Here is an 11895-nt window from a genome sequence, read left to right as displayed (position 1 = left end):
GCAGTTCAGTGAGATAATTGGAAAATTTTCCATCGTTAGTTAGAAGTCTTGAGTTTGAGCCCTTACCCCTCGGTGGGCTCACCTGGCACGCACAATTACTTGGACTAATGGATTTGATATACTCCTTCTGTTTCAGTTTATGTAAACCTATTTATTTTTTGATCCGTTTCAAAAAGAATGATCCCTTTCTAAATTTGTTACAATTCTATCCTTAATGAGAAGCTTTTATAAATACACAAATACTCTGGACCTCTTTTTGACTCGTTTAGAACCACAAATTTCAAAAGTCTTCATTTTCTTCTTAAACTCTGTGTCCAGTCAAACAAGTTCACATAAATTGTAACGGAGGGAGTATCAACTAGTTAAATCGAAAAAAAGAAATATATAAAAGATTTCCCCCCTTCAAAATGACTCCCCTGAGTCTTCGAATAAGATAGCGAAGTAACAAAATAAGTCCATTTCAAATGTACAGGAGAGATTCGTTGAGCCATTTGGATACATGATGCTTCATTTACCACTTCCTATAATGAAGTTATTTTGGCAAGAAGTGAATTACCAAAAGAGAAACAACGTCCTCTTTCAAAAAATGTGAAAATAGCACGGGCTAGCCAGTTTTCAGACTGATAATTGAAAAATAGCCAGCATTTGCAAAGTCATTCAAAATAGCCACTATTTTGCTGCAACACGAAAAGTTCCAGCATAATATACTAGAGATTGAAGCACGTGTGTATGAACTTCCAGCATATTATGCTGGAATATTTTCCAGATTTTGAACAGTATTTTCGTTCATATTTATCTTTACATAAACAATGGCTAAATTTCAATTACTTTTAAAACTGTGACTATTTTTCATTTACCACTTTTAAATATAGTTATTTTTGAATTTCACCCCTTTCAAATGGCACTATAGGATATGATCACTTCAAAGGACAAGATACAGATATGAACAAAGGTAAACAAATAAAAGACAAAAAAACAAACAACTAAAACGACCATGCAACCAAATCACACATTGTCAAAATTAATAGAACCAACAACTTAGTGACTAAGAGTTTTAACTTAACTTAAACATATATAAAAAAAAAAAATCAATGTACTAAGCTCTTATTATATGCGGGATCCAAAGAAGGATTGAGCTATGTTAGATCTCTTATACATAGCCTTATCTTGCAATTTTGCAAGGGACACATAAGTTAACTCTTAATTTTTATCTCATATTATGAGATGAGCGTTTCTTCGATCATGATATAAGTAAGCACTTATTACGGTCCAAAGCTTCACTAATTGATCTTTACGATGCTATTTCCGTGATTTGACCTTATCTTGCAAAGACGCTTCTATGTGAACCTGTGACTTCATGGCATATGACGATAACTCTTACCACTGTACCCGGCTCCTCTCGAACTTAACATAAATATATATATTTCTAAAATATTCACCAGTTGTGTTCCATATACATCTGCCCAATGTCTAGACCACAAATCATTCTCATGCCGGCTGGTCAGCATATCCTATAAACTAGAAGCCGGCCTACCAAATTTCACCAAGTGTGTCTTTCTTTTTTTCTTAGATAGATTACGAGAGCAGTCGACAGTAATCAGTTTTATTTATAGAAAATGATTGATTTGTCAATTTTAATATTGTCCTCAGCTGTTTAACTTGACAAAATTTGACAAACACAAAGGCATTAACCACTTACTATTAGTCTTGGAGAAACCAGAAGGCATCTTAATATGGCGGATTGATCAAAGGCATTTTGTTGTTAAAAAACATTCATCCTGGGAACAACTGTTAATAGAGAGCTGTAAATATACCTTTCCATGTTCATATTTGTCTACTACCATGCTATAACTTGAACAGAGCCACAATAAGAAATTCTTCATCATCAACAGCATTAATCCAAATGGCTCATTCTGAGTTTTCATCTTCCACTAGGCAGAGACGCCATACTACACCTGTGGTCTCACAGCAACCTTCCACATCATTCTCAATGTCAATGTCTTCGTCCTACAACAACTTTAGTCGTGTGCGCAACCCCCCACCTGCTAGTCCTTTTGCCTCCGATGATGACAGGTCAGTCGCATAGCTACATGTATTGAAAGAGGTTCAACTGAATCCCCATTGTCGGAAAGTCTTGTTGGACAAATAGGCTAAAACAATTTTTTTTTTGTACATATAAAAATTGTTGAAGTAAACGTGACACAATATTTTGACAGGTCATGGCAAGGCGAGCTCTCTTGGCAATTTGAGCCAACAGGGTGGCGCGATAATCGCAACCTTAGTGCAGCACTAAGTCCGTGGACAGCTTCTGACGCTTCATTCACTTCAGCAGCACATGGGAGTAGGATTTTCAGGAAATCAGCTAATGATTATTACTTATCGCGGGCGACTAATGGTGTTTTCCATAGCTTCATCAATCCATCATACGATCATTCTTATTCTGGCCTCCAGACTTCTGGAAGGCTTGAGCTTCAAAGTTTTGATTCCAGGGCCAGTGGGAATTCCTATGCCTCTCGTGATTATAAGGGCAAGCCCCGCAAATCTTCAAAATTGACAACTATTACAGAAGGGACCGGTGCTGGGAAAAGTGGTCCTTTGGCTGTGCAAGACGAGCTCCAGTCGATAGAGTTTGACAGAATAGAAGATCTTGAAAGGCAAATCCAGATTGACGGGTCAGATACCAACCTACATCATCAGTAACATTGTTAAATTGTGTGACCATATCATCTAAAATCTAAAACTTTTAGAAAGAGCACACTACGTGCAGGCCTGATTCTTTTTACATGGGCTAAGCACGTGGAAGAGCAGACTTTTAATCACCCCTTAATGAAGAATTAACCTAAATAGCCACCCGCTTAACCGCTTAAATTAGGAATAGCTGACAAATGTATAATCCATGTATAATATGTGTATGACCACGTATAATCATTGGATAATCTAAGTATACCGGGGCTAGGAAAAGTAAACAGTGAATCCAGTCGGCTATTTGTGTAAAGATCCACTTAATTATTATGTATTCAACAAACATAACAGCTCAAATGGTTTCAGTATCAAAAGCTTATACACAGGCTATACTAATCGTGCTAAACTACGTTACAGGTCAAATGCTCATAATCATGGCATCGTTAGAGATCATCATGGACACTTTGATCAGATGGAACATACTTTCAATATTAATGACACCTCTGATTGTGACGTGAAGTGTGTTGATCATGTTTACGAGGAACAAAGCCACCATGTTCAATATTCTAGACAATCAAATTTCCAGCAGTATGGAAATGATTTGTACAATGATATTAACAAGAATCCTATAATACACGATGAAGAAAATGATGCAGAGGAGGCAGCAGCTCCTAAGCCAGTAGGGTTGTTGAGCTTGTTCAAATACTCAAGCAAGTTGGATATACTATTACTGCTGTTGGGTTGTATTGGGGCTCTAATAAATGGAGGATCTCTTCCTTGGTATTCTTATCTTTTTGGTAATTTCGTAAACAAAATTGCCCTGGACAAAGACAAAGATCGGATGATGAAGGATGTGGAAATGGTAATATATACTTACTATTTCATTGTATGCTCCTCCTTCCCGCAATTTTTTATCCGTAGAAAAATTGACGTAGAAGAATTTGGTAGAGGTGTAGGTGGCAAAAGGGCGGGTTGGTCAACGAGTCAAATCAATAAGCTAGTCATAACTCAACCTGGTGAAAGTTTGCTTAGAGTCAAAATGGGTTAAGTAACAAGTCATAACCCAATTTGTCTAAGATGACCCAACTTTCCCTCCTTTTTTTGTTTTGTTTTTTTAAGAAAAAATGTGAAGCTAATGTATTTTTATTAAATTATTAGCTTCAGTTCTTTCAAATTTACATAATTACCAATCTCCAAATTATATTGTATATATTTGGGTTTGAGTTACATTTTGACCCGTCAGTTACATTGTTTTGACCCATTTTGGATCAATAGTTTGATCAGCCATTTCGGGTTCAACCCGTTCAGTCTAGTTAATAAACGAGTCAGAAGTAAACCGCTTAAACTTGAGGGGGTTACTAAAATGAGTTGATCTTGAGACCTCTGTATGGAGGATTTGAATAGAGTTAAGAGTAAAAATGAAGAATCTGTCAAGGATCTCAGTTAGTAACTCCTTTCTCTCCTGCTAGCAGTTAAAAGAGAAAAATGAATGAATACTATTAATCCTGAATAGAGCAACTAATTGCCTATAAATTCATTATCTAAATCTCAAGAGATCTTATAACAATTGACACAATCTTCAGGTGTGTGTGCTTATGACAGGGCTAACAGCAGTAGTCGTGGTTGGAGCATACTTAGGTAATTTAGACATTTGTATTCTCATATATATTATTCTGGATTTTAGAGTTTAAAGGAGAGTAATCACAGGTGACACTTTAATCATCTTATGCCAGAGACAACTTGCTGGAGATTGGTGGGAGAAAGATCAGCTCATAGAATAAGAACAAAGTACCTAAGAGCTGTTTTACGACAGGACATCGGATTTTTTGACACAGAACTGAATACTGGTGAAATTATGCATGGAATTTCCAGTGATGTGGCACAAATCCAAGAAGTGATGGGAGAAAAGGTACTGCTTTTTGCCCATTGATACTCTAAACTGATAAATTTTCACTTCTTAATAGTGAAATAAGCTGTGTGTTAACCTTTACCACACTTATACAATGACTAAACTAATCCAAAGAGAACTCACATCAAATGCATACAACAGCCTCTCTGATCCTGTGTAATTTTGTACTCATGCAGATGGCACATTTTGTTCACCATATCTTCACTTTCATCAACGGCTACGCAGTTGGTTTTAGAAGATCATGGAAGGTTTCCCTGGCAGTTTTTGCAGTCACACCACTGTCTATGTTCTGTGGCCTTGCTTATAAAGCCATCTATGTTGGCCTCACACAGAAAGAAGAGGTGAGAGGCATGCAACGCAACTCAGCATAACTCCTCCTCTCCCAATTCATATGACACTCTTTCTGTTTGGACCGTCCAAAATTGTTTCACGGCATTCCTAAAACCTTTACAAGTTCCCAAAATCAGCTACAATATTGACGTGGCATTTTCTCCATCAAACTAACAGTTTCCTTGTTATTTTAATACTTTCGTCTACTATTATTTCTGTAATAAATGCATCAAAATGCCGCTCTATTCAAATAGTTTCACAAAGAAGTATATAAATTAATATTTCTCTGTTTAGTTCACTTTAAACTGCACACTGAGTTTTGTTGTTCTTTTGTAAAGGAATCTTATAGAAAAGCTGGCAGCATTGCAGAGCAAGCAATGAGTTCAATTAGGACCGTAACTGCTTTTGTAGCAGAGGACTTTTTAGATGCAAAATATGTGGAATCTCTGGAGAATTCGGGGCGTTTGGGGGCAAAGGTCGGTTTTGCTAAAGGAGCAGGAATTGGAGTTATTTATTTAGTTACTTATGCGACATGGGCATTGGCTTTCTGGTATGGTTCAATCCTTGTAGCAAAGGGAGAGCTTTCAGGTGGTGAAGCCATTGCTTGTTTCTTTGGGGTTAACGTCGGGGGCAGGTAAATAATTCTGTCATTTTTCTCTCTATCTTCCCTCCACCAGAAGAAGATTTAATAAGCTAATCAACTTAAATTAATAAATGAAATTTGAGGAAGTCTCAAACTTTAAAGGAAGCAAACATTTAACGATCATCAATGTATTGCAGCAGAATTCAGCTTATTGGCAACTATTCCATAATAAGGAAATTATAATAATTTACCAATTGATGTAAACAGAACTACTAAATTTTTGTCATTGGCAGCATATCTAGTCTGACTTGAGTAAATCATATGTCTATTTGTGCAGGGGCTTGGCTCTATCCCTATCTTACTTTGCTCAGTTTGCACAAGGAACAGTTGCAGCTACTAGGGTATTCGAAGTTATAGACAGGATTCCAGAGATAGATCCCTACAGTCCAGAGGGAAGGAGGTTGTCAACTGTAAGAGGGAAAATTGAATTTAAATGTGTTACCTTTGCATATCCGGCTCGTCCAACTGTCCAGATTCTCCAGTCTCTTAACTTAGTCATTCCAGCTTCTAGGACATTAGCATTAGTAGGCACCAGTGGAGGTGGAAAGTCAACGATCTTTGCTCTTATAGAAAGGTTTTATGATCCAGTTCAGGGTAGGGTATGAATCTTTCTTATATAGCAAGTATAACTGTTTGTGGATATTTTTCATGTCTGATTAAGGAAATTACAAATATCTGGGCAGGTCTAATTACCTTGGATGGTCATGATATAAGAACATTGCAAGTTAAGTGGCTGAGAAGTCAGATAGGTATGGTTGGTCAAGAACCGGTACTATTTGGGACAAGCATACTTGCAAATGTGATGATGGGAAAAGAAAATGCTACCAAGAAAGAGGCTATGGCTGCTTGCGTTGCGGCAAATGCTCACAGCTTTATCTCAAGACTTCCAGAAGGCTATGATACACAGGTGCAGTATATGGATTATCAGTTCATATTCCACATTCCACAATAATCTAACAAGATAACGATATGCATATTAAAAGGGTACTTCTAAACTTAATGTACCTGTACAGGTTGGAGACCGAGGAACCCAACTCTCTGGAGGACAAAAGCAGCGGATTGCTCTTGCTCGAGCAATGGTTAAAGACCCAAAAATTCTTCTGTTAGACGAACCAACTAGTGCCTTAGACCCCGAGTCTGAGGCCATTGTACAACGGGCCATTGACAAGATCTCCAAGGGCAGAACCACGTTAGTGATTGCCCATAGGTTAGCTACAGTAAGAAATGCTCACACTATAGTCGTTCTTGATCGTGGCTCAGTTGTTGAGACAGGTAACCATGATCAGCTAATGGAGAAGGCTGGGGCCTACTTTGGCCTCATCAAGCTTGCTTCAGAAGCAGTCCCAAAACCTATGTCAAAACAGGAAGATGTTGAATTCTCTGCCTATGAGAAATCAACTTATGATGTATTGAAAGTAAAGAGTGTATATGAAATCTCAAGATCAAAGTACCAAGAATCTATGCAAGAAGGAATCCAAAGAGAAGAGGTAGAAGAAGGAGAGCAAGCAAAGATGAAGAGCTATCGTCTCTCAGAATTATGGAACCTGCAGAGACCGGAACTGATAATGCTATTAGTAGGGCTAATATTGGGCATGCTTGCAGGTGCAATTCTCTCCCTCTATCCCTTAGTTCTAGGGCAAGCACTTAAAGTCTACTTTTACACAGACATGTCAAGATTGAAAAGGGAAGTTGGATACCTCTGCTTGATACTTGTTGGTCTTGGATTTGGGTGCATATTCACTATGGTAGGACAGCAAGGCTTCTGTGGTTGGGCTGGTACCAGGCTCACCATGAGAGTTAGAAGTTTCTTGTTTAAAGCTATACTCAAACAAGAACCTGGTTGGTTTGATCTTGACGAGAATTCAACTGGAGTTTTAGTGTCAAGGCTTTCTGTTGATTGTGTCAGTTTCAGGTCTGTTGTTGGTGATAGGTTTTCTGTACTGCTAATGGGGCTGAGCTCAGCAGCTGTTGGACTTGGTGTGTCATTCAAACTAGAATGGAGATTAGCTCTTTTGGCCACTGCTCTCACACCATTTACTCTAGGAGCAAGCTACCTCACTTTGATTATAAATGTAGGAGGAAAACTAGACAACAGCTCTTATACGAAAGCTAGCAGTATAGCTGCAGGTGCTGTGTCAAATATAAGAACTGTGGCAACATTCTCAACTCAGGAGAAAATAGTTAAATCATTTGAACAAGCTTTATCTGAGCCCAAGCGAACATCAGTCAGAAGGTCACAGATGCTTGGTCTAGCACTAGGCCTTTCTCAAGGTGCAATGTATGGAGCATATACCCTGAATCTCTGGTTTGGTGCTTACTTGGTAAAGCAAGGTTATACCAATTTCGGTGACGTATATAAGATTTTCCTAATACTTGTGCTGAGCTCATTTGCTGTTGGACAACTTGCTGGCCTCGCCCCAGATACTTCTATGGCTTCAACTGCAATACCCGCTGTGCTTGCTATCATTAACCGTAGGCCTTCAATAGGCAATGAGCGTGTGAAAGGAAAAAAGATTGAAATATCAAAGCCATTTGATATAGAGTTTAAGATGGTCACATTTGCATATCCATCAAGGCCAGAAGTAATAGTGATGAGAAACTTCACACTTAAGATCAGAGGTGGGACAATGGTAGCATTGGTTGGAGCAAGTGGATCTGGAAAATCAACAGTGATATGGATGATACAGAGGTTTTACGACCCAACACAAGGGAGAGTGCTAATGGAAGGGGTTGATCTGAGGGAGCTGAATTTGAAGTGGTTGAGAAGGCAGACAGCTCTGGTCAGTCAAGAACCAGCCTTATTTGCTGGCACCATTAGAGAGAATATTGCATTTGGCGAGCCTAATGCTTCATGGGCTGAAATTGAAGAAGCAGCAAAGGAAGCTCACATTCATAAATTTATCAGTGGGCTTCCTCAAGGTTATGAAACAGAGGTAAGCCTCACATATATTATTGATTTTAATGAGTAAGCTGGGCATGACTTGACTAATCTCTAGAGTTTGGCATACTATTTTACAGGTCGGTCAGAGTGGTGTTCAGTTATCAGGCGGACAGAAACAACGGATAGCAATTGCAAGAGCCATACTGAAGAAATCAAAGGTGCTCTTACTGGATGAAGCTAGCAGTGCACTGGACTTGGAATCAGAGAAGCATGTTCAAGACGCACTCAGGAAGATTTCCAAGAGGGCTACAACAATTGTGGTAGCTCATCGGCTTTCTACAATTAGAGAAGCCAGTATGATTGCTGTTGTGAAGGAGGGCACAATAGCAGAATATGGAAGCCATGACAAACTCACGGCTTCTCACCTTGATGGCCTATATGCTAGCTTAGTTCGGGCAGAAACAGAAGCCTTGGCATTTTCTTGAACCTGATTATGAAATATTTGGAAGCTCGTCAAAACATTGTCCTTAGGAATTACTTGATCATATAGATTAAAATATCCATTGCTTATTCAGTAATCTCGGAAAGAAAAATGTAAATTAACACAGCTAGTCTAGCCAAAAGTTTACGATGAGCAAGCATCATTTTTGGCTTTAAGGATGTTCTTAATTCCTGAAGAGATTAAATCACAATGTACACTCAGGGGCGGATATAGGCTTTAACATATGGGTTCTACAGAACCCAATAGTTTTGGCTCAAACCCTCTATATATATGTTGAGAAATTCACTAACTGGGTAAGAAAATTATATTCGAACCTAGTTATTAGCACATGAGGTCACTATCCTAGAATTCAGAACCCATAAAGTTCAAATCTTGGATCTGCCTTTGGCTGTACTTAGTGTCAAGTACGCAAAACAGATCAACGCTTTGAAGAAATAAGCTCGGAATACTTTATAAGCTGAAGCTCAGGTATGAAAGTGAATTACATGTCATTTTCAATAGTCCTATATACAACTGCAAAGTCAAAATCCAATACTTTTCTTACCTCTCGAAATAGTTACACCTCCTCTTCCCGGAAGTGACCCTGCCACCAGCACAACATTCAAGTGCAAACACAAAAAGGGTCGTCTAAAATCAAACTAGATAATGGAATGGCCCAATATAATTGTTCGAACAGCACCAGAAAGATGGCGTCTTGGCTTAGAAGCTAAGGGGAGTTTGAGGCCTGCAATAGAAAAATATAAAATTTGCTTCTTGGCTTGGTTTCCCCTCCGACTTCAGTCTTTGTTTTTTCTTGGCCCACTATATACTTGAATATGGTAAGCTTTAGTGCCTCCTCCCTCCCTCCCTCCCTCATACTGGCAAAAACACAAACAGGTAAACTACATTCTTGGTCATAACTGGAGTACTTGAAAACCAAGAGTAGAGGTCTTATATGCCATCGGAAATATAATATGCTACCGGAAATGTCATTTTCCTCATACTTTTCAGTTTTCACCATTGTCTGATGCTGTGCTTCCTGCGAAAAAGGATTTGCTGTTTTTAGTTACAAGCATAAATGAGTTTTCTTGTCACTGTTTTTTCTTTTCATTTTGGATAATGGTGGCGGCCAGTTATGCAGGATTATTGCACTTTGGAGTAATAATAAATTTGACAAAACACATGGGTAATTAAATGGTTTAACAATCAAAAATTTGTCAAGATTCACGAGCAGAAGGATAAAACTGCACATTTCAATAATTTGAACCTTAAATGTATTAACTAAATATCAAAGGACCAGAATCAACATTTATTAATATTTCAGGGATTAAACATGCAAATTTCTATAGTTATGCTCGTTTCCAGTACGTAGGCAAGAACTCTGTTTGACTCAAAAGATATTGAAATCTTTTTTGAATAAATCAATTAAAGAAAATGAAGGAGTAAATCTTAGCTAAATATAATAAACTCTAGAACCAAAGGTATAAAAGATGAACACAATGGATAATATTTATTGATCTTGCGAAGATGAGTGATCGAACATTAAGGATGTCAATCATTATGTAGAAAAGTATTACAATCACTGTTCTTAGCTAAAAAACCCCCTTTACAAGGTTATTTTCCCGCTATAATATAAGGGACAAACCCCTTCTGAACCCTAAAAGACATATCATAGAATATTCCTAATGCCCCCTATTGGGCCTACAGTACTATAAAAGTCATGCAGTCTCTGTTCGCTTGTATGTCGTCTTCCACAAGACGTCGAGCTACGAAGATCTCGTCGTTTGTCGTATTCGTCAATGGTCGTGGTCGTCCAAATTTGGACCCATACAGTTAGTCACTCCGCTTGTCGAGGTTGCAACTTGGTGCGTCCTTGATAAGCGGACACCACCCACTCTTGTGGAGAAATTTGGTTTTACGAAGCATTATGGCTTGGCCAACAATGGGAGGTTAGCGTGATCAACAAGACACCGGATAGTGTATCTTATCGGGAAATGACATCATCTCCACGTGCGTCATCATTATGTGTGTTTTCGAGATAGGGGTTGAGGGCTTGTCGCTTCGATTCCGGTGCCACTCTGCAGCCTTCCGCTTTGATTCTGGCGCCACCCAATCCTATAAATAGGTGGAGGGTTTGTTTTTTCAAAAACTCTTGGTCATTTCATTTCTGGTTATCCTTTCTCATCCCTCCCGTGTTTGTTCCAACGGTTTTTCTGCTTCCTCTTCTCCCATTCTTCGTTCATAGCTTTCTCTGTTATTTTAACACTTTTTTCGTCGAAGAGATGCCTAGAACACATCAATCTCGTGAGGGGGTTTCTGACGCCACCCCGTTGTCCGTGGCGCTCCCCTCTAGCGGTGAGGACATGACGGTGGAAGAGGGGGACAACTTTCCCACCGTAGAGGAGTTGCTGCTGAGACACCCCATGTCTCGAAGCGACTTTCTCAAGGATCCTCCCCCTACTCCTATCCCAGTGCTCTCTGAAACGAAACAAGTTCATATCGATGCTCTCCGTACAAAATATAGCTTCCCCGCTCATGTTGATATGGTTCCAGCGGGAAGGGACTTCGTGGAAGTCCATAGGCCTGGGTACTGTGCTTTTTATGAGTACCCCTTCGTGATCGTTCATTCCTTCCCCCTTCTCCCGTTAGTGGAATAGTTTTGTCGATTCTATCAGGTTTGCCCAGCGCAACTTTCCCCATACACGCTTAAAATACTTCTGTTGTTGACAAAGTATGCGGAGTTGGCGGGTGCGAGATTACCGTTCATCACCTTCTGCACTTGTTCTCACCCAGCTTTCATAGGGGCGCTATGGTGCATTTGAGGCACCGTGGGACAAAAGGGCTGGTGGTTGGGACCGACGACCGAGCAAGTCGTAAATTTTGGCATAAGTACTTCTTTGTCAAAACCGAACACATTGTGTCTGACCCCGCTAGATTTCCGGAGCGGTGGAACGAGAATCATAAGTGTC

At 39.2% G+C, this 11895-nt stretch overlaps 1 protein-coding gene and 1 long non-coding RNA gene across 2 annotated transcripts; one reads left to right on the top strand and one right to left on the bottom strand.

The window, feature by feature from the left end:
• Positions 1-1482: 1482 nt before the first annotated feature.
• On the top strand, positions 1483-9219 carry LOC104235686 (ABC transporter B family member 19-like). The gene is made up of 11 exons (XM_009789496.2): positions 1483-2073; positions 2217-2672; positions 3100-3544; positions 4266-4320; positions 4416-4591; positions 4768-4932; positions 5260-5555; positions 5842-6158; positions 6248-6471; positions 6578-8497; positions 8583-9219. The coding sequence occupies exons 1-11, from the start codon at positions 1904-1906 to the stop codon at positions 8928-8930; spliced, it is 4572 nt and encodes a 1523-aa protein (XP_009787798.1). The 5' UTR covers positions 1483-1903; the 3' UTR covers positions 8931-9219.
• LOC138888769 (uncharacterized) lies at positions 1708-9757 on the bottom strand. The gene is made up of 2 exons (XR_011406285.1): positions 9492-9757; positions 1708-2685 (listed from the first exon to the last, which is right to left on the bottom strand). It is a non-coding gene; the product is annotated as an uncharacterized lncRNA (long non-coding RNA).
• Positions 9758-11895: the final 2138 nt, after the last annotated feature.

The sequence above is a fragment of the Nicotiana sylvestris genome, chromosome 3, assembly GCF_000393655.2.
Source record: "Nicotiana sylvestris chromosome 3, ASM39365v2, whole genome shotgun sequence".
NCBI classification, from domain to species: domain Eukaryota; kingdom Viridiplantae; phylum Streptophyta; class Magnoliopsida; order Solanales; family Solanaceae; genus Nicotiana; species Nicotiana sylvestris.
The sequence above is the reverse complement of the archived record's forward strand: the minus strand, read 5'-3'. Positions and strand labels throughout refer to the sequence as shown.